Source organism: Schistocerca piceifrons, chromosome 6 (genome assembly GCF_021461385.2).
Source record: "Schistocerca piceifrons isolate TAMUIC-IGC-003096 chromosome 6, iqSchPice1.1, whole genome shotgun sequence".
Classification (NCBI taxonomy): domain Eukaryota; kingdom Metazoa; phylum Arthropoda; class Insecta; order Orthoptera; family Acrididae; genus Schistocerca; species Schistocerca piceifrons.
The window spans coordinates 122,372,793-122,399,121 of record NC_060143.1 but is presented as its reverse complement, the minus strand read 5'-3'; the positions used below and the strand labels follow the sequence as shown (position 1 = coordinate 122,399,121).

General features: G+C 39.1%; 1 protein-coding gene across 1 annotated transcript in view; it reads left to right on the top strand.

Moving 5' to 3' along the window:
* LOC124803178 (primary septum endo-1,3(4)-beta-glucanase-like) overlaps positions 1-26,329 on the top strand; it is a 105,855-nt gene that overhangs the window by 19,706 nt on the left and 59,820 nt on the right. The window contains exon 3 of the mRNA XM_047264362.1: positions 17,698-17,981. Coding sequence (XP_047120318.1) covers positions 17,698-17,981 — 284 coding nt within the window. The remainder of the gene's footprint in view (positions 1-17,697; positions 17,982-26,329) is intronic.

Below are 26,329 nucleotides of genomic sequence, written 5' to 3'. Positions count from 1 at the left end.
TAGGTCAGCCTTTTCATCGCATTCACTGAGGACTTCTACCTTATTACTGTGGCTTACATGTCAGTTAGTACCGCTAAATCGTCTGCAAAAGATAAGAAATTTTTCCATTCCGTAAGGATTTTATCTAAGATGAGATTGCAAATGAGTGGTCACAGTTCATGTCCTTCGGGAACGCCTATTTAATTTCAAAGTGTTCTGATATTTCGCACCTAAGTTTTACTTTGGACGCTGTGTCCATGAGTTTGCTTAACAAGGCTGCTTCTCTTTCGGTCTAGCCGCTGTCCTTCTAGGATACCAAACAGAGCCTATCGGCCAATCAAGTCATATCTTCTTGAAGTTGTCTGCAGTGTAAATGATTGAGCTGTTTTTACCTAGGTGCTTCAATAACTCTCCAAAGTTGCCATGTTCTCCACTTGTCCTATTGTTTTTAAGTCTAAGGATTTGTTTGCAGATTTTATCTTTGCTGGGTGGTTGAGATTTTGGGTTGGTGCGTGGACAGGTGTCTCCCACGGATATCTTGAAGGCGGTTGTGGACAGCTGTATGTAGCTAAGAGAAGTAGCATTGCTTCCTATAGTTGTGATTGTCAGAACGAGTTTACTGTCCTGCTTTCTGAAACATAGGTTCTGTGGTGCGTATCCACGGATCTTCCCAATGAACATCCTGTAAAGTCACTCGCGTTGTGTTCCCTTAAGTCATTTTCAATAATTGAATCTTTTTCACTCATGTGTCACCTCTTTGTCTGATTAATGTTGCCACCTGTTTTCTGATCTCGAAAAAGCGTTATTCAGTCTCAGGTGATTTTTTTTTACTGCTATATTCCTGGAAGTCTCTCTTCTATTCTTCTGAAGTGTCTTGACATTCTTAGTCTCACAGAGGTAATTTCGTGTTTTTCTTCTGCGGTTCAGGTGCAGTTCCCAGGTAACTGCGTGTTCTTTCTTCCATTCCCCTTTTTCTCTTTTATATTAGTTTCTTGGATTCTTACTGTGTAAATTTTCTGAAGATGTGTACTCCCTCAGTGTTCTCTTTTGAGGTAAATTTAACTTTGATGCGGACAAGATAGTGATTTGATTCGACGTTTGCTCCTATGTGGATTTGTACATCGTGAAATTCTTTCTGAGAACTGTATGGTACAGCAACGTCATGGATCTGATGCTCTGTTTGAGGCTCATCAAGACGTTGTACGATTTACCTCCAGATCTTTCGCTTTCGAAAATTTTTCCACAGGGAGGTCAACGTGATTTTCAAATTCCTTTGTTGACACAACGCAATACATCTGACCCCATTTCCGCTGGGGAATTGCTAACGGCTTTTTGGTACACTTTATTCCGCCAAGTTGTGTGAAGGCATCGCCTAGTAGGATTCTTATATAGGATCTTTATTGGACAGCGTAATTCAAAAAGGAAGAACAGATCTTAAATGTTTATTGCAGACAGACTATGAAAGACAGAAATTGCCGCTGGATAATGGGAGGTTCAAAGTTGTATGGTCACACAGATACCCAAAGAATTCCAAAATAATTCGTCCAAACTAAATTTAATCGAATCTGATCACGTACCCTCGTGAACGTTTTCAAATATTTTACGTTTCAACCTCGTATTTGCACCCACCAGTGTAATGCATCACTCCTCTAGCTTTGCAGCCAACAGCAGTTTGGAATTCCATGCCTTTTAACGAGCTTGCAGTCAGCCCGTTTCTTTCACTTGGCCGAGTGGCGTTCTACTGTGTGGACACAGTTTTTTTTTAAAGCTGGTGTTTGATTTGTTTCTACTTCTCGCCAGTAGGTGGACACTCGACACATGTCAAAGCAGAATGACAAGTCATTGAGCAGTTCTCTAACAGATAGCGCTAGCAGCAACCTGGAAAGAAAGAGAAACATTAATTTTTAATTTAAGAGTTTGTTTAAAACACAAATAACAAGCAGTGCTGTTTTTCTTAGGGAACGCTAGGGGATGCGTACTCCTAAACTTTTTCGTTGACAAATTAATTTTTTTACGATGTTGAGAACTTGGAAGAGTGCCAATGATTTATTTCACGGACGTAAATTTTTTATTTCATTTTTTCGTAATTGCAATACGAATGACACCAGTGCAGTTTCTGGTGGGAAAAGATTTGTCACTGACTGTTTCAAGCATTTCTAAGCTGCGCCAACCGTTCTCGACAACTGAATCGCTGGCAGCCAGTTCGACAAGCATGTAGTGCCCTCGCCCGCTAATAGTGGGCGATGGTAGTGCTAAACGGATATGTTGCAAGATGATAGGAAATAGCTTATGTATTTTCATTGTTCCTCAGATTAAAATTTAGTAATCTCACTTATTTCAAACGTCGGTAGTTCCGTAGCGGTGCCTGTAAGTTTTCGTATCAACATTACTAGATATGCTTATGGTGAAACCCTCGAACTTGGATTTTGTAGTTAAATTATAGTAAGAAGTGGTAGTGGTTAACTGATTAGTGAAGTATAAATCGGTGTGCCCTGTCACGTGTGAGGTGTCATCATCAATTTGTTCTGTCACTGTGTTATCGAAAGGAAAAGTGTAAGTTGTCTAATATTTAAATCATTATCTTTTAACGCATGATATCGCTGATTACCTCAAACTGCCACGCAAACGTTTATTTCGTCACAAGATCCACTGAATTTTTAATAGAAAACCCTGCATTCTTTTCTCTAATTTCTTTGTAAGATAAACTCCTGGCGAAAGAACTAAAGCTGACGTCAAGTCTGTCTGATAAAAAAACTAATGGAAAATTTGTAAGACGTTTCCAGACGTTATGCTGGAATTCGAAATCGGGTTTTTTATTTTCACTCTGCACTATTTGGTATGGATAATAACGGTTTTGAATGGCTTAAGTGAGGAGTAGACAAAGAGAGTCTTCAAAATATCATTTCGAAAGCTAAAGAGCATAAATATTACATTTCACATATCACAGCAGCTGTTAAATATAATCAGCTAGGTACGGTAAGAACTGACCATGCTGGTCCAGCGGCAACAGGTTGGAAGCTTTGAAACGTAGTAACTGGTCGAAACAGAAGTATAACGAAGAAACTTATTTCGACTATCTGCTTTTCAGCACAGAGAGAGAGAGAGAGAGAGAGAGCTCTTCAAAGTCATGACACATCTGATGTGTCAGTAAATAAAGGAGATTATTTACATTTGGATTTCTTGGCAGAAGAGGAAACATACATGAAACAGCAAGTGCCTTTAAATACTCTATCGGATGCTAAATGATCTGACATAACAATTGATTAGTAACTTTTATTACGGATGTTGTTAACGAATGAATGTCAAGTGAATTTAGTGAAGGCAACAGAGGATCAAGTAGGTAAAAAGACGAGGGCAAGTAGAAATCGTTGGGTAACAGAAGAAATATTGAATTTAATCGATGAAAGGAGAAAATATAAAAATGCAGTACATGAAGCAGGCAAAAAGGAATACAAACGTCTCAAAAATGAGATCGACAGGAAGTGCAAAAAGGCTAAGCACGGATGGCTAGAGGATAAATGTAAGGATGTAGAGGCTTATCTCACTAGGGGTACGATAGATACTGCCTACAGGAAAATTAAAGAGACCTTTGGAGAAAAGAGAGCCACTCGTATGAATATCAAGAGCTCAGATGGAAACCCAGTTCTAAGCAAAGAAAGGAAAGCAGAAAGGCGGAAGGAGTATATAGAGGGTCTATACAAGGGCGATGTTCTTGAGGACAATATTATGGAAATGGAAGAGTATGTAGATGAAGATGAAATGGGAGATATGATAATGCGTGAAGAGTTTGACAGAGCACTGAAAGACCTGAGTCGAAACAAGGCCCCGGGAGTAGACAACAAAAAAATGGTTAAAATGGCTCTGAGAGCTATGGGACTTAACTTCTGAGGTCATCAGTCCACTAGAACTTAGAACTACTTAAACATAACTAACCTAAGGACATCACACACATCCATGTCCAAGGCAGGATTCGAACCTGCGACCGAAGCGGTCGTGCGGTACCAGACTGTAGCGCCTAGAACCGCTCGGCCACCCCGGCCGGCAGTAGACAACATTCCATTAGAACTACTGACGGCCTTGGGAGAGCCAGTCATGACAAAACTCCACCATCTGGTGAGCAAGATGTATGAGACAGGCGAAATACCCTCAGACTTCAAGAAGAATATAATAATTCCAATCCCAAAGAAAGCAGGTGTTGACAGAACTATCAGTTTAATAAGTCACGGCTGAAAAATACTAACGCGAATTCTTTACAGCCGACCTAGGAGAAGATCAGTTTGGATTCCGTAGAAATATTGGAACACGTGAGGCAATACTGACCTTACGACTTATCTTAGAAGCTAGATTAAGGAAAGGCAAAACTTACGTTTCTAGCATTTGTAGACTTAGAGAAAGCTTTTAACAATGTTGACTGGAATACTCTCTTTCAAATTCTGAAGGTGGCAAGGGTAAAATATAGGGAGCGAAAGGCTATTTACAATTTGTATAGGAACCAAACGGTAGTTATAAGAGTTGAGGGGCATGAAATGGAAGCAGTGGTAGGGAAGGGAGCGAGACAGGGTTGTAGCCTCTCCCCAATGTTATTCAGTCTGTATATTGAGCAAGCAGTGAAGGAAACAAAAGAAAAATTCGGGGTAGGTATTAAAATCCAATGGAGAAGAAATAAAAACTTTGAGGTTCGTCGATGACATTGTAATTCTGTCAGAGACAGCAAAGGACTTGGAAGAGCAGTTGAATGGAATGGATCATGTCTTGAAAGGAGGATATAAGATGAACATCAACAAAAGCAAAACGAGGATAATGGAATGTAGTCGAATCAAGTCGGGTGATGCTGAGGGAATTGGATTAGGAAATGAGACACTTAAAGTAGTAAAGGAGTTTTGCTATTTAGGGAGCAAAATAACTGATGATGGTCGAAGTAGAGAGGATATAAAATGTAGACTGACAATGGCAAGGAAAGCGTTTCTGAAGAAGAGAAATTTGTCAACATCGAGTATAGATTTAAGTGTCGGGAAGTCATTTCTGAAAGTATTTATATGGAGTGTAGCCATGTATGGAAGTGAAACATGGACGATAAATAGTTTAGACAAGAAGAGAATGGAAGCTTTCGAAGTGTGGTGCTACAGAAGAATGCTGAAGATTAGATGAGTAGATCACATAACTAATGAGGAAGTATTGAATAGGAATGGGGAGAAGAGAAGTTTGTGGCACAACTTGACTAGAAGAAGGGATCGGTTGGTAGGACATGTTCTGAGGCATCAAGGGATCACCAATTTAGTATTGGAGGGCAGCGTGGAGGGTAAAAATCGTAGAGGGAGACCAAGAGATGAATACACGAAGCAGATTCAGAAGGATGTAGGTGGCAGTAGGTACTGGGAGATGAAGAGGCTTGCACAGGATAGAGTAGCATGGAGAGCTGCATCAAACCAGTCTCAGGACTGAAGACCACAACAGCAACAACAACCCTTTTATATCAGTACAAGACGCCGAAACAATGGATGTCTCAACTAGAATCAAATAAGAGTAATTTTTAGTTTTGCAAATAACAAATCAGGAGAAATACAAGAGAGATTCATAGGGTTTTATGACGTGTCCAAAGGACAACGTATACAAAGCATAGCCACAGTTTTGTTGCAGGTGCTAAGCAATTGGAATACTGACAAAACCAAATTAGTATGGCAAACATACGATGGCTGCAGTTCAACGTCAGGAATAAATTATGTTGTCCATTCTATTGTGAAACAAGCGTATCCTCAAGCTGTCTTTATCCATTGCTACACACATCAATTGCACCTAGTCCTCCTTCATGCTTTAAAAGAATTATGCAAGTAAAAATTTTTGTGACATCAGCATTTCACTCATTGTTTAGACATTCAAGTAAAAAAGCGAACTTCTGAGGGAAAGTGGATTTAAACCACAAAGTCTGTGTGAAACAAGGTGGAATTTTCATTTACGCACCGTACAAACCATTATTCTTCACTATACGGACCAGAGAGTAGCATATAATGACGTGATAAACAGAGAAGGATGGGATGACAATTCCTTACATCAGGCAGGTGTCCTAAATAGTATACTGGATGATCAAAATTTTCTTTTTCTACTGCAGCTACGCAATTCGATTTTCCAATGTACAAGTATCTTGTCTGATATCTTGCAAAGTAAAACATTGGACATAAACCGCTGTAAGTTCGAAATTGAAATCTGAATTAAGGTCGTTGAACGACTAAGATGTGAGGAAATTATTCTGAAATGCGTAGTGGAAGCTAAGAACCTTATGAATTCACCAGGAGTATCTGAAATTAATTTTAACGAAACAGAGGCAAGTATTGTGGAATGGAGAAGGCTAGCATTCGAAATAACTGGCACAGTAGTAATAGTAGTAAACATCGAAACTAGATTCCAAGACTTGTATGAAACAAATTTTGCAGAACTTGCAAATGAGAAAAACGTCTCACGTTGTGGTAGACCATACAATTTCTCGATACTTGAAGTTGAAAAACTACTTAAAATATATTCTTTCTTTGACATCGACAAACTGAAAGAAGAACTAACCCTTATTTAGAGCAGTGAGAATAACGTCTAAAGCCTCAGGGGCTCCTTAAATCATTATAAACAATGTATTAAAAAACTTTCTCTGAACGTGTGAAATTACTGTCGTTAGTTTTTGCAGTTCCAGCAACCACTGCGTCTTGCAAAAGAAGCATGAGTACTTTAAAACGCGTTAAAATCTACCTTCGCAACACAAAGACAAATGACAGACTGTCAAACTTGGCGTCTTTGGCTGTAGAGAAGGAAACTATGAAATATTCAATCAAACTGCAGTAGTTCATATCTCGAGTTATCGATGTTTACGTCCATAAAAAGGACAGGAGAATAGGACTAATTTATAAAAAGAAGTAAATATGAGATACTACGTGTTATATTTTTATTAATGTTTAGTTGTTTAAAATTTTTATGCATTTATTTAAAACAAATTTCTGTAGTAGTTTCAGTCTTAGTGGAAATATATAACTAAACTATTTTTGCAGTGTTTCTATTTTACAAGTGTTTGTTTTAAGATTCATTTCTTTTTTCGATCTTCTTATTGCTCAGCCTACACTACAAAAATTCCACGTTTTATCACTGCACAGACACTATACCGTACACTCAACGTGAGGAACATGTGTTCCTCGAGGAACATCGATACTCTAGTCCATTTCACTCCACACACGAATCACAGGTCCCCATTTATTGAATCTGCAACTTCAACTATGCGATGTTCAGCTGTTGCAGAGTAGCTGTCATGTGTGGGACAGAGACTCTATCTTTTCTGTACCCCACAGAAAAAGAAATCGCGAGTCTGAGGTCTGGTGATGTGGGAGACCAAAGGCAATGAACAATATTTTGTGAATGTGTCTTGGATACACTCGACATTATCATCAGACGTGTGTAGCCGACCAGTGCTCTTCCCTCTGTATATGCAACCAACTTCTAAGAATTTTGTATGTCAGTCAAAAATCTACTTGTGCGGAGGCAGTTTTTGCTGAATCGACGGTGGAATGCACGTTGCACTTGAACAGCGGATTGACTTCGCGCAATTTTCAACACACAAAATGATTACTCTTGCGGTGTAGTCATCATGTTGGTACAAATAAACAGCAGTACAGCTGTGGTGAAGCTTTGAACCTTCCTCTATCCAGTGACAGGCACAAAGAGTTTCTATCTTTTGTAGGTTGTCGGTAGAAAAGAACTGAAATCTGTTCTTTCTTTCTGAATGACCTGGTACATCATACTGAAACCAGTGTACAGTAGCTCCACAACAAATACAATACCGTTTTACTTTAATTTTTTTCAGAAAGTTTATACTACTTGTGATTTATTTAGTAGAATGATACATTTTATTTGTTGCGTACAATTCTTTTTATCAACTGAGTTCAAATTAAATAATATTTTTCAGTTATAAAACTAGCTAAACCTATGTAGAAATAATGCAGAAATACAGTCGTTTTACTGAAATTTGAAACTCCTCTTGATGTTCTTCCATGTTTGCTATTTAAAAATTGGGTTGTTTTGAAAATCCGCCTTATGCAAACGCAATTAGTTTATTTTTTATATTTACCAATTAAGACATGTTTCGACTCCTATATGTCGTCTTCTGTGGGTCAAATTTTTATTTCTGTAAAATACAATATCAAATTTATAATAATTTGACAGCTATAGGTCTAAGAATTACAAAATATGCAATTTGCTTTTTTTTTAGATGTTCCGCTTAAAATTACATCACTAAATGAACTGCGTTATTATGAAACTTCCTGGCAGATTAAAACTGTATGCCGAACCGAGACGCGAATTCAGGAGCTTTGCCTTTCACTGGCAAGTGCTCTACCAGTTGAGCTACCCAGGCACGACTCATGCCCTCTCCTCACAGCTTTACTTCTGTCATATCTCGTCTCCTACCTTCCAAACTTCACAGAAGCTCTCCTGCGTTGGAGTCTCGGTCTGGAACACAGTTTTAATTCGCCAGGAAGGTTCATATTAGCGCACATATGGCTGCAGAGTGAAAATCTCATTCTGAATTGCGTTTTTTTGTGCTCGTTTTCGTCGTTTTGTTGACAGCATGTCGTCTGCAAACTAGCCATGAAGAAAATTATTGCATATTTGTGAAGAACTGTTTCCTAGTTAGAGATTATGTGCGTTTCTGTACTTACATTCTCCGTTCTGTTTCGTGTCTGTGGTTGGTGTCTCGATCAACTGCTGTCCAGTGCACTGTTTCCACACAGTTTTTCACGAAATTTTCCCTCACTACTTCACCTCCCTTGCGCTTTCACAAAACGTGGCGAAACGTGATATGAACAGACTCTATACTCAGCGAGAGGCGTTATGTTATTGTCGCTGTTCACTTGTTCGTCGTTGGTCTTGCGTTCGTTGTGAGGCTAATTTTGAATGTTTCGTCAGAACCGGTGTGGCGTGGCTGCTGGGAGAGGGATGTGTGTGTGTGTGTGTGTGTGTGGTGTGTGTGGAGTAAGATAGAGAGCTGGAAAGCGGGTTGGGGAGGGAGCCAGGAAGTTTTTTTTTTTTTTTTTTTGTGTGGAGGTGCCTTTGTACAGTTCGTTGAGTGTTGCAAACAGTGTTTTGTTGCACAGTGTTGTATTTTCATTTAGAAAGCTAATTGTGTTTGCGTAAGGCGGATTTTCAAAACAACCCAATCAGAAATATAGTTTACAGGTCGATGAGGAAGGGGAGAGGGCGAGGGGCACAGATTGGGCAATAATACCAAGGGCGCAGGGTCACCTCGCTACTGCTCTGGCTATGTGAGCTGTCGTGGTCTAGCTGACGGCTTCGAGATATCACTGAGACAGATGAGTTAACACGTTCTAAATCTGCCCGCTGTGTCCACTGCCCTCGCCATGCTGCGGAGAAGATGGTCCAGATGCAGACCTTAACTACTAAGTGTACGATTCGTTAGTGCCGTTTCATTATCGCACAGTGTGCTTGACTGGCCTTCATCACCCAACTCCGTGCTTCGTCATCCTACAACCATAAGGGTCCTAGCCCCTGACCCTTATTTATTGGTGTCAGAATTGGCTGCCAGCTCAGGTCCTGATTGACAATGGTACCTCTCCTGGAGACAGTCCATACTGCCATCGTCGTCATCGTCCAGAATTCCAGATGACGCAGTGGGGTGCAATGAATGAGCAATCTTCTGTTGGCCTTCCAGGTTGTGTTTATTCTGTGTGGTCGTTTCAGGTAGCAGGGACATCAATAGCACTCTTACAGTGACATTTGTTAAACCGCAGGCCTGCAGACTTGTCCTTATTCACAGGAAATTGCAAAGAAACATATTTAATACCAGTGAGATGTAAATTTTCAAATTTATCAGGACTTGAGTTACCATGCATTAAGTCAGTGACAGCTGCATATGACATCTGTAGACGTTTTGGTCATTTGACACAGGACTGTTTTGAGAAATATTGGGCCATTATCCATGGTAAAGCTAAATTAGTTCATTGTTTTATGTGTATTAGTTCTTCCTGTCTTTCTGTTACTGTAACGATAGTTGTAGAATACAAAAAAATGTTCAGAAACACAAGCAGATGTTTGAGACTGTTCTCACTTTCTTGGAACAGATAATGCACTTTTTAGCAGTTAATGCTCAGCAGAAGAAATATAATGATGAATTACGTAGGCAAGTAGAAGTGTTGCAAGCTATTCAACAGCAGGTACAGCCGGAATCAGGAGAAACAAAACCAGTATTGAGTGTACCCCTTCCTTCTGTGGCTCCATCAGCAGTGAACATCAAACTATTTTCCAGAAAGACAGTGCAGGATGGATCTGCGTTCATTAACATGTAACAGCTACTGCAAAATTGAACAGTCGACCAGATGAAACATGTTTATCTATGTCTAACTTACGATTAGTTGGTGAGGATAAAACACATGTGATGTATCATGGAGCACTTAGTAATGCAGAAACGTTCCAAGTTCTAGCTGATGGTCTGTGCCAGCGCTGCTGGAAACAGAATAGCACGAGATTGTTCAGGGAGAAACTAAGCAGTGAGTCAGTGGACTCCTTCTCAGGTAGAACATGTAGGACTAATGCACAACCGTACTAGCTAACATGGATTGCAGGAGCTGATGCAGTCACCTCGCATGAAGCTGAGAATAGGACTCTTGATGTCTTCCTATCACGGGTATCCCCCTTAACTATTATACAGAATCAGAATGCAGAGTTCATCTGATCTGACCACGGCTATTAAGATCGCCACACAGTTGGAAACAATCCATATTGCTACAAAACGGCGTAATGACCATCGGGTCTTCGATTCCAAAGTGAGGTCACAGAGATGTGGACGTACGAGTATTCTGCAAAAGCAATGCCAATGCATAGTGTGGTCAAGTTGGTCATAAGGCATGAGAGTGCAGTTATAAGAGGCAGGGAGAACGGCACCAGAAGAAGTATCCTTAAATGCAAACGGGAATGCATCTCACATCAGAAATAATCCACAATAAGAGATAATATTGCACAAATGTATGCAAAGACAGAATGTTGTTTGTTAGATTCAATTAAGGGCAAGGTATGTAATTTTTTGGCGGGCACAGATGTGCAGATGTCAGTCGTTAGTTCAAATAGTTCAAATGGCTCTGAGCACTATGGGACTTCACTTCTGAGGTCATCAGTCCCCTAGAACTTAGAACTAATTAAACCTAACTAACTAAGGACATCACACACATCCATGCCCGAGGCAGGATTCGAACCTGCGACCGTAACGATCGCGCGGTTCCAGACTGTAGCGCCTAGAACCGCTCGTCCACCCCGGCCGGCTCAGTCGTTAGTCTGGACTTCTTAGACAGGAAGAGACTCAGGTCTCCATGTTACATGTTATGTAGGGTAGGTGACAATGATGAGAAGGCTTTGCGACAACACTGCTTGCCTTCAGCATTGGAGCTGTTTTTGTGAGCACATGGAAGTTTTGCCGCATGTTTGTGAAAGTCGTTCTACAATCATTGGACCAGATTTCCTTGATAAATATCATGCTAAAATCGATCTTTTGCGATAAACAGTTGAAGTCAGTGGAACACTGTTTCCACTGGAAACAACAACTACAAGCGAGACTGTGTCACAAGGTGCACTGATCATGAGGTCTTGCCAACTGAACAAACATGTGTGATAAGGATTGGTTCACATGATAATGGACCATCAAGTACAGGGAAGTTAGTTTGGATTCCTCTAGATGCCGATTAGCTGCAAGAAGCGCCGGTAAGAAATGAACAGTTGGATACGCGCATATTTTGTGTTAAGAAGAATGGCACTTATTAGTAAAAAAAGTTGTTGAGTTTATGGTAGCTGTAAGCCTGGATAATTTGGCATGGACGAGGTTAGCCTCCCAAAGTGCTTAATGAGTGCCATTTTAGATTTTTTGGATCAGCAAGATACTGATAGGTCATATGATGACCACAGCTGCAAGCAGACTGTTAGTGCATCTGCATTACGTAACAAAATGTATAACTTGTGAAGAAGAGATCAACAAATGATGGATCTTTACCACTACAATTTGTAAATTTGCTTAATACAAATGATCCATTATCAGTGACGCCTGTTACACAACATCATATACTCGCAGGTAATAATAATCCTTGTAGATTTGTTTAATACAAATGATCCATTATCAGTGACGCCTGTTACACAACATCATATACCCACAGGTAATAATAATCCAGTCTACAGGAAGCTTAACCATGTACCAAAGTGACTGCAACCATTAATGGAGGAATTCATTAATCAGCAACTTGCGGAAGGAATAACAAAACATAGACTACGGTGTGCCACTGTCATCATTGTTCTAAGAAATTACAGAATGGTATTAATAAATACAGGTTCTGTTGTTATTACCAGTACCTGAATCCAAAAACTGTCACTGCTGCATATCCCACCCCTCAATGTTACTGAGATATTGGACAATTTAGGCCAACACAGGTATTTTTCGATGATGGATATAAGAAGTGCTAGAGGTAGTTCTAGAAGACAGAGTGAAAACTGCCTTCACAAGACCATGATGCCATTATCGGTGTCACAGAATGCCATTTGGACTCAAGAACGCACATTACACAGATTGTTAGATGGTATACTTCCGCGATGAAAACTGAATAAATGTACGATATACTTAAATGATGTCATTGTATTCTCGAAAGATATGGAAGAACATATAAGATATGTGGAAGAAAAAGTCGCTCAGCATGTATAAATGACATTTCGCCCAATCAGAAGTTAACTGTCTTGAATATGTGATTAGTGCAGAAGGTGTGAAAACTGATCCCTGATTAATATTGGTAGTCTCTGACTTTGCGACACCACACACAACCCAACAACTCCATCGTTCCTGGGTCTACGCAACCATTGTAGAAAAATTGCCAAGAATTGAGAGAAAAATTGCAGGGCTATTGAACGACTTACTAAGAAAAAGGGTAAAATTTCATAGTAAAACAGAGGGCCAAACAGCATTTGAGGCATTGAAAAAAATGTTAATATCATATACAGTACTGATATTTACAGATATAAGAAAGGGTTCATTCCGTCATGTGATGTCAGCAATAGTATGGTTGTTACATTCTAAGTCAGAATGTAGATGGTAAAGAACTTCCAGTGGCTCATGCATCTAGACAACTCAGTAGGGCAGAACTAGAGAAAAGGCGATGCTATCTGTTATTTTCAGAATTACATACTTATAGTGCTATCTGCGTGATCACAAATTTAAAGTAATAACAGACCAGATATCGCTGAAATGGTTGTTGAATACAGAGATCCTTCTAGTCGACTGACGAGATGGGCACTCAAACTGAGTGAAATTGATTATGAAGTAGTTTAAAAAGTGGATAAGAAGCATATGAATGTTGATATGTTAAAGAGAAAAATTGGAGTACAGTTGTTTCAGACTGTCAGACATTTATATTACATCCATACTACATCCATCGCCAAAGTGTGGACAATGTGAAGTGGTTCCACCAGCGTTAAGGGCAAGATTTTGCAAGAGACACTTGACCACATGTTAGCAGGTCATAGCAGTCACAGAACTGTGGACAAACGAGTCTCTGAAAAATTGTAGTGAAAAGCTGTGAGATGCGATGTGGAAGAATGTGAAAAGGCAGCACATCTTGTGCACAGACAGCTGACATCCGAATGTATAATTACAGAGATTGCCAGAGGTGAAGAAACGATTTGAAATCGTTGGGCTGAATATTTTAGGACTTTTTAATAGAACATCTGCAGGGAAAAGTATGTATTAACAGCAACAGACCATTTTTCGCAATACCAGCAGACCAGCGAGCTAACACAGTAGCTCAAACAATGGTAAATAATTGTATCCTTAAGTTCATTGTACTGCATGCCATAATGACAGTTCAAGGTATAAATTTCGTATCAAAGTTATTGAAGCAGTTGTGTCGCTTTCTTCGAATTCGAAAATTACGAACAAGTTCTTATTATCCACGAGCAAATGGACGAACAGAAAGGGTGCATAGGACAATTTCCAGAATGTTAAGACAACACAAGGACAAGCCAGCATCCAACTCAATGACTGAGACATGTATCCAGCGTTCATAATATCAGCCTACAGCTCTAAATCCATACCAATACCAATCTTTCGCCATATGAAGTGGTTTATAAGAGAATGTGCCATCATCCTCTGACATGCTGAAGCCTAAGCTTGGAGCTAATAGAGAGGCAGTATGGGAATTGGCAAAATGTTTATGTGAAGTTTGGCAAAATGTGAAATGAGCCAACCCGAAAGAATAAGAACGTCAGGAACAGGCAGGGTAACATACAGGGTAACTGCCAAAGTGCAGAACTGGTCGGTGGGTACTGTTAACAACCCATACATGCCTGAAGCTAAAGCGATGATGTTTTTAACCAGGTACCACGGTCCACAGCAAGTCATTGAAATGACTTTGCTAGTAAAAGTTAAATTACAGTTGCCGACAGAAAATCTGTTGTTCACGTGAATAGTAGGAGCAAACCATTCACAGGAACTGTTGATGCACCACCACAAGTCCCATATCCTACATCAGTATCGAGAAAGGTGTCTAAAAATTAGAAAACAGGTATCTAATGACAATATGACGATACGCAGCACACCTTGTGCACTCAGATCACGAGATAAATAGTTGTGATTAGACTTTTATGTTGTTTTTAGAGGTTTTCTGTACACTCGTTATCTTTATTTTGTTTAGTATTGTTATGAATTTATTGATGTATCTCTGTACAATGTATGATAGAGCTTGGAAGTTTGTAGTGATCATTGCTTTATGGTAGAAGTTATTTTCTTTTTTGTGTCAGTAAATTTTCAGAAGCAGGATGGAATTGGTAATAGGTTTCTTTTCTTAGGTGGCATGCCAGCATGAGATATCCAGAAGGATTATTGTAGTCCTGATAACACTGCATTTTGTCAAGCAAGGAGTACTGAATAAAATTCAGAACTAGCTTCTAAATTCTGGAATATTGTTCTCCAGATAGCCAGATGTGCTGTTAACTAGCTATCAGTGGGCACTCAGATTAACTTTCGACATAAAGAAAGTAAGAAATGAGGTTCACACGTTACAAGATGTATTAACGGAATTACATCGAGATATGTGGAGAGACAAAGTTTTAGAGAAAATACAAAACAAGTATCAAGAACTGAGACTCTAGTATGGGGAACTGAGAGTGCATCTGAGTCAATTAACAGAACTAGTGCCACAGAAATTAGCACAAAGGAAAAGGGGAGGGCTGGATGCAGGAAAAAAATTACTGAAAACTGTATTTGGCAAAACAGACAGCGAAGATACACAAAATCTAAATAATACAATAAAGCAAATACTGGTAATAGCAGACACCACCAAACCACAGTAGATTTTCATAGGACGCAACTGCCAAACATGGAGCAGAATGTGTTAAAAAATAACAGAGTGGCAAGAGCGCTGACTACAGGACTGATACAGTATGAATGAAGTACTATACATACAATAAATAATAACTGAAAAAGAGTTCATACTCAGTTAAGTGCACTGCAAGGGAGAATGACCTTAGGTAGACTGTTTGAGCATTGGCAGATAGCTTAAATGATGCAAGACCAGAAGTAGCAACACTGCAAGAAGCGGTTTACCATGTAATACTCAGGCAACTGAGTTCTTTACTGTTGCCTCCAAAACAATTTCTAGCAGGATTACAACAGGCACAAAACGACTTTACTACAGACACGCAACATGAGAAGAATGTAGCGCTACTATATCATACAGCAACTGTCGAAATCAGTACAGATAAAGCAAAACTGCATGTATCCATTTCATACTCGATAGTGTGCATGAACGCATGATACCCGTGTCTTACAGTTCATCCATATAAGATAAAGTGGGGAGCTATAGGCGAGTGGATACAAGTGCAAATGCAGGAAGTCTTAATAACCCCAGACCAAAGGAAAGCTTACATGCTCCTGTCATTAGAAGAGTTGCGAGAATGTCTTTGAGAAAGCATTACAGTTTGTCCAGTAAGAGTGATACAGACGAGCACACAGACATGTATAGTTGTTATTATGGACAACAGAAGTAGCAGAGCGCTGGAGAGGAAGGTTGGTCCCATGACCTTATTTCCAGAGAGCGGGAGCACAATCGATTTATTCAGTTTTCTCACCAGAAGCTGTCTTCATGAACTGTTACAAAAACAAAAAAACCCAAAACTATGACCAAATTAGAATTAGAAAACGGTGGCGTATTGATAAATGGTACAACTTGTGACATAGCACGAGCACAATTCCTCTTCCAGCTACCATCACTGGTCTGAACATGATCAAGTTATCACAACCCACATGGTACCGACTGGAAAAACCGTTAGAAGTGTTACCAGCACAAAACCTAACGTTCCTAAGCAACACCTAGGACCCAGGCCTATTACACTCAGTGGGTGAACCGATAGCATTACAGAGGGGACTAATTTTTGCAGAACAAACGTTACAGCATATTCAGCATTGTAGAGAAAAACAATAATGTAACATCACGACTGTAAGCATTAGCACAATTAGCGTTGCCATTTTTCTGCTAACAGTTTGTGTGCTCTACTTTTTCTTGAAACATACAACTTTCAATCCCTATGAGTTATCAGTACATCAAATACCTTCTGAGTAGCTTACTAGAATGGTTAAGGGACACAAAGGTGTAACATAAATAAAATTGTATACTTGTATTAGTATATAAGGAGTGAACAGAGAGAATATATGATTGAGAAACAAACATGGACCTTGTGAACGTAAGAGAACATATCCGTAATGTCTTATGGAATATGTATGGAGACTGACAAATTTAATTTGGGCTAAGCTTCATAGTCAGTGACTGAACTGTTGCAGTTGGAACAATTATATGGACTCAGCATGTGTTATCATATGGCAAAACATACTGTATTTGAATGTGGGCGATGTGTTTTGGTAACGAGCAGCAATGTGTTCTTTTATATTGTTCGCATTTGTGCACTCACACTGCAAATTGTAATAGCCATGATGAGGGACGATATGTAAAACTAAAGGGGAGATTGACACGACTCTGCTAGCATGCAGATATGAATTGTAATCAACATATGTGAGAAGATCCGGCACCAAGATTATTTTTATAATTGAAATACACTAAATCATTAATAACTTCCATAATAATTATGATACAAAGGAAATCAAGTACTTGAGTTAGATTTCTCAGTAATGCACATCGATTGAACAACAACTCACATGGATCACACTGCTCTTTCAGACACGTCTGAAAGAACAGACACTATTTTGATCCTGCAGCCACTACGAATCAAGACTCAAAGGAATTAAAAGTATTAGCTACCAGTGGGCATTGATCTGTATCAATGAAGCGAGATGAAAATTTTCTGTCAGATAGGAATTCCAATATAGATTCCTGCTTACTAGGCGGATGTGGTCCCCACTGCCAGCTAATTTCTTTAATTCCTTTGTGTTTTAATTAATAGTTTCTGTAGTATCAAAAGGATGTCTTGATTCATAGTGGCTGCAGGATCAAAATAGTGTCTGTTCTTTAACACATATATGAAAGAACAATCATCACACATACTATCCTAACAGGCTGAAAGAATGGCTCCCGACCACTCCATAATGGTCATCACTCCAGACCGCTAATAGAGGAATGTCTGATGCCAGTAGATTCAATCTGATGAAGAAAGCTTTCCTTAGCTGAAAGGAGCTTTTTCGCCTTTTTCTGGTTATAGGTGATCCTCTGCGTGTCAAACGGCCAGGGAGGCTTCCAGGAGGTGGTGCTGGAGACGTGCACTCCGGCCACTACCAGGTGCAGTGCCGAGCAGGGGACCTGCGTGACTGGCCCCACGGCCTGTGGCGCCGACACGACCGGCAGCATCCACTGCAACGGCCTCGGGTATTTCCCAGACCCGTACAACTGTAGCGTCTTCCACTTCTGCCCTGCCGTGGGCTACTACTCCCAGCGAATGGAGTGCCCTGCCGGCCGCGCCTACAATCCTCTCACGAGTGACTGCAGGTAAGTTTTAGTTGTTACAGGACCAGTGACAACCTTCTGTATAAGGAACACTCAGCTAGCACTGCAACACTGTGAAAGAAGTACATGCACGATGTAAGAGAAGTGCGGTACATATCTGTCCAAACTGAAACCTAATTACCCTGCACATACACTCATGGACAAAATATTCATTCAGAGGAGTCTTATACGTCCACATTACTGCAAAGAATAATGCTAGTCTACTCGTGATAACGCGCATCAGAGCATTTCACGCTGTATATTGAAGTAACAATCCCACATACTATCAAATTCCTTTGCGCTTCTGAGGTACACCCAAAACATTGGCTATAAACCACAGGCGATTGAATGTATGATTCGATTTCGTTGTGCAAACCAACAAACTGCTAATAAGGAACTCCGCAAGTCTATAACGCGATACAAAAGTGAAACTATAAAATAAAATTTCTTGTTTCATCTCAAAGCATTGGACCTGTGTGAGTAACTTGAACTAACTGCTACCCATCATCAGCCATCTGACATCCACTGAATACTCTTCTAAACCCATCGCTACGTCACAGTTTCCACATATACACATGCATTTGGTTTCTGATTCCTTTGGTCCATCTATTCCCTTTATTGCTTGCATACATGATTCGCCTGCCACTCCATTGTGTTTGCATTCAAATCATAGCTACGTTTTCCTTTTCACTGTGTTTTCTGATTGTTTGCTCGTCGTCTTGTTTCTTCTATTAATGGTCATCGTGAATTTTTCTCCACTATTCTCTCACTGAACATCAGTTAGTGAACAGTTTACGTACAGACAATACATGCCTCGCTGCCATAAGTCAAAACTGGTAATACATACAGATTGTAAGCAGTCATTTTCAAACGTATGGGAAACCTAGCTTTGCAGCCCAGCTTAGTTTACAAAAATGAATTCAGCCCACTTTTCTCTTCTATTTACATCTTCCCCTGTCAGTCCAGTAGTCTTCAACTGCCATCATAAAATCATCTGTTGATTCTATGATTTTGTAACATATCCATCTAAATTTTGATTGTTAAAGTTCGGAATACTCCAGCAGCCCGACCTTTCACCCATGTAACAGTGCCTTAGTGGTTAAGGAGTATCGGTTTTGGCACTGTAGATGCTACAAGGAGTTATGGCTGCTCGGGAACATCATATTCGGGAAATAAAAGTTTTGTAGTTGTCAAGGTCACTGTGAGTTTGCAGTATGTAAAGCATACATGGCGAAGAAAAATTCGTCCACTTCACAGGGCTATTCCTCACATACTAGCAATACAAAAACATCCGTCACAAAATTTCGTCCTGTGCATATTTCTGACAGTAAATGGACGTTAAAGACCGACAATTTGGCAACAATGTAATCACATTACGCTAACTACCTCTGTCAGCACATAGCCCTTTCAGAACTGAATTTTTTTCTGGAGTAAGAAATTTGTTCATTTTTACTATAGTGCCCTTAACTCATTTTTAATGAGTTTAGAGACAAGACTTATACAAAAATATATACCTGTTCTGAACAAATTTTTTGTACACTTAGCTTCTTTTTATGTACTAAAGCAACTAATTTTGAAATATTCACTATCGTGATAATTAAACTGGTCATTCAATAGTTACAATTCAATATAACAATAATAATAATATTGATTTACACAGTGGAATATAACTAACCAACTACTCCCATACATCCTGGCAGTTACAAATTGCTGTGTACCACTACCCTGACTAACTGATATTTTTATAGTGGAGCCCTTCAATTCTGAGCACTTGTACATTATAAAGAGATTCAACATTCACAAATGAGTACATGAGGTTCCAAGTGAGGAAAAATATTTCTGTTCGAAGTAAGAGACACTATAATTTAATGTGCATAACTTCAGCCAGAGGATCTGAAAGGGACAGGAATAGTGCTGTGCAGTTGGTGAAATGGATAGTGTTTTGGGTTACCATGCAGGTGGTCAAGGGTCGAATCTGGGTTGAGGCGTTTTTGTTTTTATTTGCTAAATGTAGTCTACGGTACCTGGCGTCTCAACCGTCATACAGCGATTATTGTGGGTCTTCTACAAAACATTTGCACTTACATACTGTAACATTACGAGTCAAGATAGCTGTAACGGAACTTGAATAGCGTAAAGTTATCGTTAAAAACGCACGCCGCGCGATTTGTTACGATTTGGTCGCTCATAATAGTAGTAACATGCTTTTGAATACAATTAAAATATAATGGCGATACCTGTTTAGTGTTATTGGAAGTAATATGTAGTAAATTAATGAGTAAGGTAGCCGGTCCTATAAGAAGAGGTAAAATTGGGCATATTAAGGTGTTTTGCTTTATATCGACTAAGCCGATGATACGGCGTCTTTTTTCCGTTTACTCTTAGAAAAAAAAAACAAGTAAAAAAGTGCTAATTGTGCGTTGTGAAAAATATAGAGGGGGAATTTTAAATAGCTACAGTGTATAATCAGACTAACAAATGGACATTCAGTTACGCGAAATAGCGGATAGCGAAGTGTGGTCATTAAACTGAGTACACCTACAGGGCGGTCAATGCCGGGATAAGTCTATTCGCATCTCACGAGGGACGCGGAATTCAGACCGTTTTTTTTTTAATTATATCGCGGAGAGCGGGCTTCAATTTATAAAAAGGAGAAAAGCTGTATCATTATCATTGACTGTTGGTGTCGAGCAACCAAAACTGTTCATCAAAGGGTTTCGGTGAATGAGTGGTGAATACGAAATGAAACTGTGAACGAAGTTATGTTAAATAAAGCAGAAGAGACAAGACAGTTTGGTCGTATCTGTTATTATTCCATAAACTGTAACATTTCTTCCCGTTGTACGAAGCCTTTATAGACGATCTTTATGACAATTTGTTTTGAAGGGATCTCGTTATGAGTTAAGTTTTGGTGACCTGGTCAAGAGGGGATAGTTCGTAGATCCTAACTACTGCAGCTATTCTGAAATCAGGTGCTACCGTGACCGTTGTGTGTTGTCAATGGCGTAAGGTCATCATATCTCATGCTCTAAGATCGACGCGCCTTTCCTCTTGGTATATCGGTGTCTCACGGTAACAACGACAACGCCGACGACGAAGGAAGATACGGTAGAAGTGGCGCCATAACGTGCGGCTCGAACGAGGAGGATTGCTGCATCGAGTCGAGTGTCATCCGGATTCACGAACCCTAGAGTTGGAAAATATTGTAGCAGCCAGTGAGTCTGTCCAATGAAAGAGGTATTCTTCAATAATCGCTAAAAGTGAGCGATACTACCAGGTATGATAAAAATAACTAATTATAAAAAAAAGGAAGTTGCGACTTGTGATTTTGGTAGATAAATATATACAAATACATAGTGAAAATAAGTGTATGTCTTGGTAGTGAATAATCATGTCAAAACGAACGAAAAGAATACATGATAATGTGCAGTTGAGTAGAGTAATCAATAGAGAGAGAGAGGAAAGTGAAGAGTATATGGATGATGCATCCCATGAGCTCAATGTGGGACAGGAGACATGTACAGATAATAATACAGTTATTGATTTAGAGCCGTTATGAGATTCAAATACAATGATAAGTAAGGTAAGCAGCGTGGGAGAACATAAAGATCTTGAGGTTTCGGAAGTAGATCAGCAAGTTGATCCTCAAAATGGAAATATTAATCAAAAAATGTTTGATATACTGGTATCAATAAATACTCAAATGGGTGTAATGAATGGAAGTCTTAGTTCACTAGAAAAAGATAATAAGCAATTAAAAGAGGACAATCAAAAGTGAAATGAAAAATTTGAGGCCAAATTTGGTTCATTAGAAGTTAAAATGGATTCTTTGGAAAGCAAACTGAACACCTTTGATTATAAACTGGAAAATACTAAGAAAGAATTAAAGGCGGACTGGGAGACTCAATTAAATGCGAAATTTGGAGAACTAAATGTAGAGTTTTCTAACACCTTAGAAAGGCAATATAATAATTTAATGGGAAAACTTCATGACGTAGAAAAGAAATGTGAGGTAGTTTCGAAGAGTTATGATGGCCTGTCCAACAGGATGGTTAAGTGTGAAAGCAGCTGTTTCAATGCTAGCGCACAGATAAAAGAGCTTTCGAAACAAATAGTCGAGTTTGAGTCCGATGCTCGTAAGGGGATTGACAAGTATTTAGTAGATCAAACTAAAAGACTTGACGAAGATCTATCTGAATGGATAGAAATAAAAGGAAATGAAATTGTAGACAAGGTTAAGACTACTACTGGATCCCAGCCAAATGAAAATATCAATGAGCACCTAAGTAGAAATGATGAATTAATTAAGCTCTTCACTAGCGAAATTCAGAAAATAAAAGACAAAATAGTTGATGAGTTACCTAAATGGCAAAAGGAAACCAATCATAAATTGGCGGAGTTAGAACGAAAGTCATCACCAAATTTGTTGACAGAGGACGAACGTTCGGAGAATAGGTCGAAAAACAACCGAACATGTGATAATACGAAGTACAATTGTGGTGAAAATTTGCATTGGGAAGTTGATGATTCGGTTGGTAAAGATGATGATTCTTTTGGTCAGCGAGGATATTTGTCTTCTTTAAAGGTGGAGAACAGCATTTTTAAAAGTAGACAATTCCCAACATTCTCCACTGAAAAGAACAACCGACATCCGAAAATCTTTATCAATAATTTCAAAAGAATATTTCCACGTAGCTGGTCAGAACACGACCGACTTCAATTTATAGTATCCAAAATTACCGGAGAAGCCGCATTATGGGCCGCCGAAGTAAGTGAAAGTTACCATACTTGCGCTGAGTTTGAACAACTTTTTTTGGCTAAATACTGGTCGTCGAGTAAACATGGGAAATTAAGAAAAGAGGCTTATCAACCTGAGTATTTTAACAGTAAAAGGAGTACTTTAAGGCAATATTTTGAAAAGTACATAAATAAGACACGTTATTGGAGTGATCCAATTTCTCACAAGGAAGTGATCAGAATTTTGAAGGGAAGGTTGCCGATAAATATACGTGAAAAGTTAATAAATGTTCCTGACCACGATGTAGAACAATTCTTGTCGGTGATTGACTCTATAGATATGATTATGGAAGACGCAAGACAAATGAGTAGTGATCAAATGTCGACTCACACTCATAGTAATACGAATAATTATAATAATAATTTAACGTATGATAATAATAATACCGAAAATCAGGTCAAACCCGCATCACAGGAGCGTGGACAATCTTCATCCTATGGTTGCAATAAAAACAATGATTGTAGTAAATATAGAAGAGATACTTACTGTGCTAGAGGTAAACCTCGATATGGTGACGCGAATGTGCATAGTAGTGATATTAATAAGAGTAACAGGTACCCAAGTGATGAACCCAATTGTATTCGACCTTGGGAAGATAATTCGAAGCATAATGTTCATCGGCAGGATGGAACAAATGCCTCGAGTCCTCATCCAGCACAAGGAGTTATACCAATGGGCGGAGGAGCCTTCAATGTGCGACGGGGTGAATACCATAACTCGGATCATACTGTACGGATTGTGGAAGTTCATGAACCCCCACTGCTGACTCAACGAGATAGATTAAACTAATACCAGTCACCAAATGCCTTCCTAGGATGACTGGAAAGGAGAAGGAAGGCAGGCATCAATTTGAACTGAGAGTATTAAGGTACAATAATGATCAGGATATAAGGAATGAATTAATTGAAGAAAAACGTGAAGCTTCTAATAAATGCGGACAAATTTTACAGGCAATAATTCCAACAAGTATAAATAATGTTGATACTGAAATATTAATTGATACTGGAGCGACTATTAGTGTCATGACGCTGGACTGTTTAAAACAGATAAGCCGGGGGGTAAAAATGCCCACTTTTCCTATCACAGGATGTACCGTGTCTGGCGCGTTCAGCGCAAAAATGCAAAAAGTTGTGAAACAGGTACGTGTCGACGTTACAATACGGGGGGCTCAAATAGAAAGTACATTCCTGGTTGTTCCTAAAATGACAGTTTCTATGTGAGACCGGTGCAATCATTAATTTAGAGAAAGGTGAATGTATATTTAATTCCAATGGTAATGTTTTGACAGCCACCCTTAGAAAGGGCCGAGTAATTCCAAATCAATTGTGTATGAATCTAATAGTAAAATATGTCAGTATTGATGATGAAAATGTGTATGATACCTGCCTTATTGAATGTTCTGAAGAAATGATGGATAAAATGTCATTGCAGGAAAATGTGTTAGAATCAGAATATTTATCTGTTATCCAAAGGGACGAATTGTACTACTTGTTGGAAGCATATAAGTCGATTTTTAGTAAACGTCCGGGTATAATAAAAGACTTTGAATACCATATAAAGACGTATGCACATAAACCCTTTTGTTGTACTTCCTATTCTATCCCATGGACAAAGAAAGAAGTAGTCAGAAAGGAAATCAATTAAATGTTAGAATGGTGTATTATTGAGCCCTCAGATTCTGAATATTGTAACTCTCTTGTGGCGGTAATTAAACCCAATGGTGACATCAGATTGGTGTTGAATGCCAGTGAGATCAGTAAGATCATTATACCTGTACAAACGCAACCGGAGAACCTAGAAGAGTTAGTACAAAAGTTTTATGGTGCCCGCTTCTTAACTTCTTTGGATATGCGTAGTTCATATTGGCAAACTAGAATATCGAAAGAATCTCGAAAATATACTGCATTCGTTTTTCTGGGCCGAAGTTACCAGTTTACCGTCTGCCATTTGGGTTGAAAATAAGCGGTGGTGTTTTCATATCGGCATTAAATACCATACTGGGTAAAGACCTTTTGAATGAAGTTACTTTATATGTGGTTGATTTGCTAATTGCTTCTGAAACTTGGGAGGAACATTTGGACTTTTTAAGAAGAGTTTTTGCGAAATTTTTGGAACGCAGGGTTACTGTAAATTTGAGCAAATCCAAGTTTGCTCATAACCAATTGAAATTTCTTGGACATATAATTACTCCTGAAGGGATAAAACCAAATCCTAAAAAGATGGATGCAATTAACAGATGTGCTTATCCAACGAATAGAACGGAATTAAAGTCATTTATCGGATTAGTTTCATTTTTTCGACGATTTTTACCCAATCAGTTAGGAAGCCAAGACTGTTTGTTACGGCTGTTAAGAAAAAATGTCATGTGGAAGTGGAATTCCGAATGCACGCAAGCTTTTGATAACATCCGCAATGCTCTGACTAATGCTCCACTGTTACATCATCCGAGACTTGATCAAGATTTTTATATTGCTGCGGATGCTTCTGAAACAGGATTGGGTGCCACTCTTTTCCAGATGGACAATCCAGAAGATATCAGTACCATCAAAATAATTGGGTTTTCCAGCAGAACACTCTCTAGCTGTGAACGTGCGTATTGTACTACTGAATTGGAAGTACTGCCCGTGGTCTGGTCCCTTAGAAAGTTTCGCTATTTTGTATATGGAAAGAAGATCATTGTATTCTGCGACCACAAAGCTTTATCTTTTATTTTAACAGGAAGGATGTTCCATTCACGTTTAACCCAGTGGGCCTTGCTACTGCAAGAATATGATATTACGCTCAAATACATCAGAGGGAATGACAACATCATAGCCGATGCTCTTTCAAGACTACCGAAAAGAAAGAATGACGACGAGTGTGAAGAACGGACTATTGACTTAAATGTCATGAATTTATCAAGGCAATATTGTGAGAGGCAGATTTCACAGCTATGTCGAAGTCTTCCACAACTGCAAGAAGATGATAAGTTGTGGAAAGCCATTAGACATGCTGTTGAAAGCAAAACGCTAAGTAACTCTCAAGAACAGTATCAATTAAAATCCGGAATATTGTATCGGAGGAAGGATGAAGAAGATGTTTGGAAAGTTTGTGTTCCAAATAAATATTTAGAATCACTAGTATGGTACACTCACTCGAATTGGGGTCATTTTGGCGCCGCTAAATGTACAGCCAAAATAGCACAATACTGCTATCATCCAAATTTGGGACGTCTAGCTACAAATATTCTTAAGAAGTGCAAAATATGTCAGAAGGCAAAACCCATAAACTATTGTCGGAAGATATAATTACATCCAATCATCCCACAACAACCTTTAATGTTGGTGTCATGTGATGTCTGTGGGCCATATCCCATGACACGTGGACGGTTCAGATATGTTTTGGCTTTCTATGGTTTCTTTTCAAAATATGTGAAATTATATCCTTTGAAAAATCTCCACGTTCGACCCATGTTACGCAAATTTATCAACAACTATATAACTGAGCTCGGCAAACCTATAATGATCTTCGCAGACAACGCTACTTATTATACAAGCAAAGTATGGAGAGACAC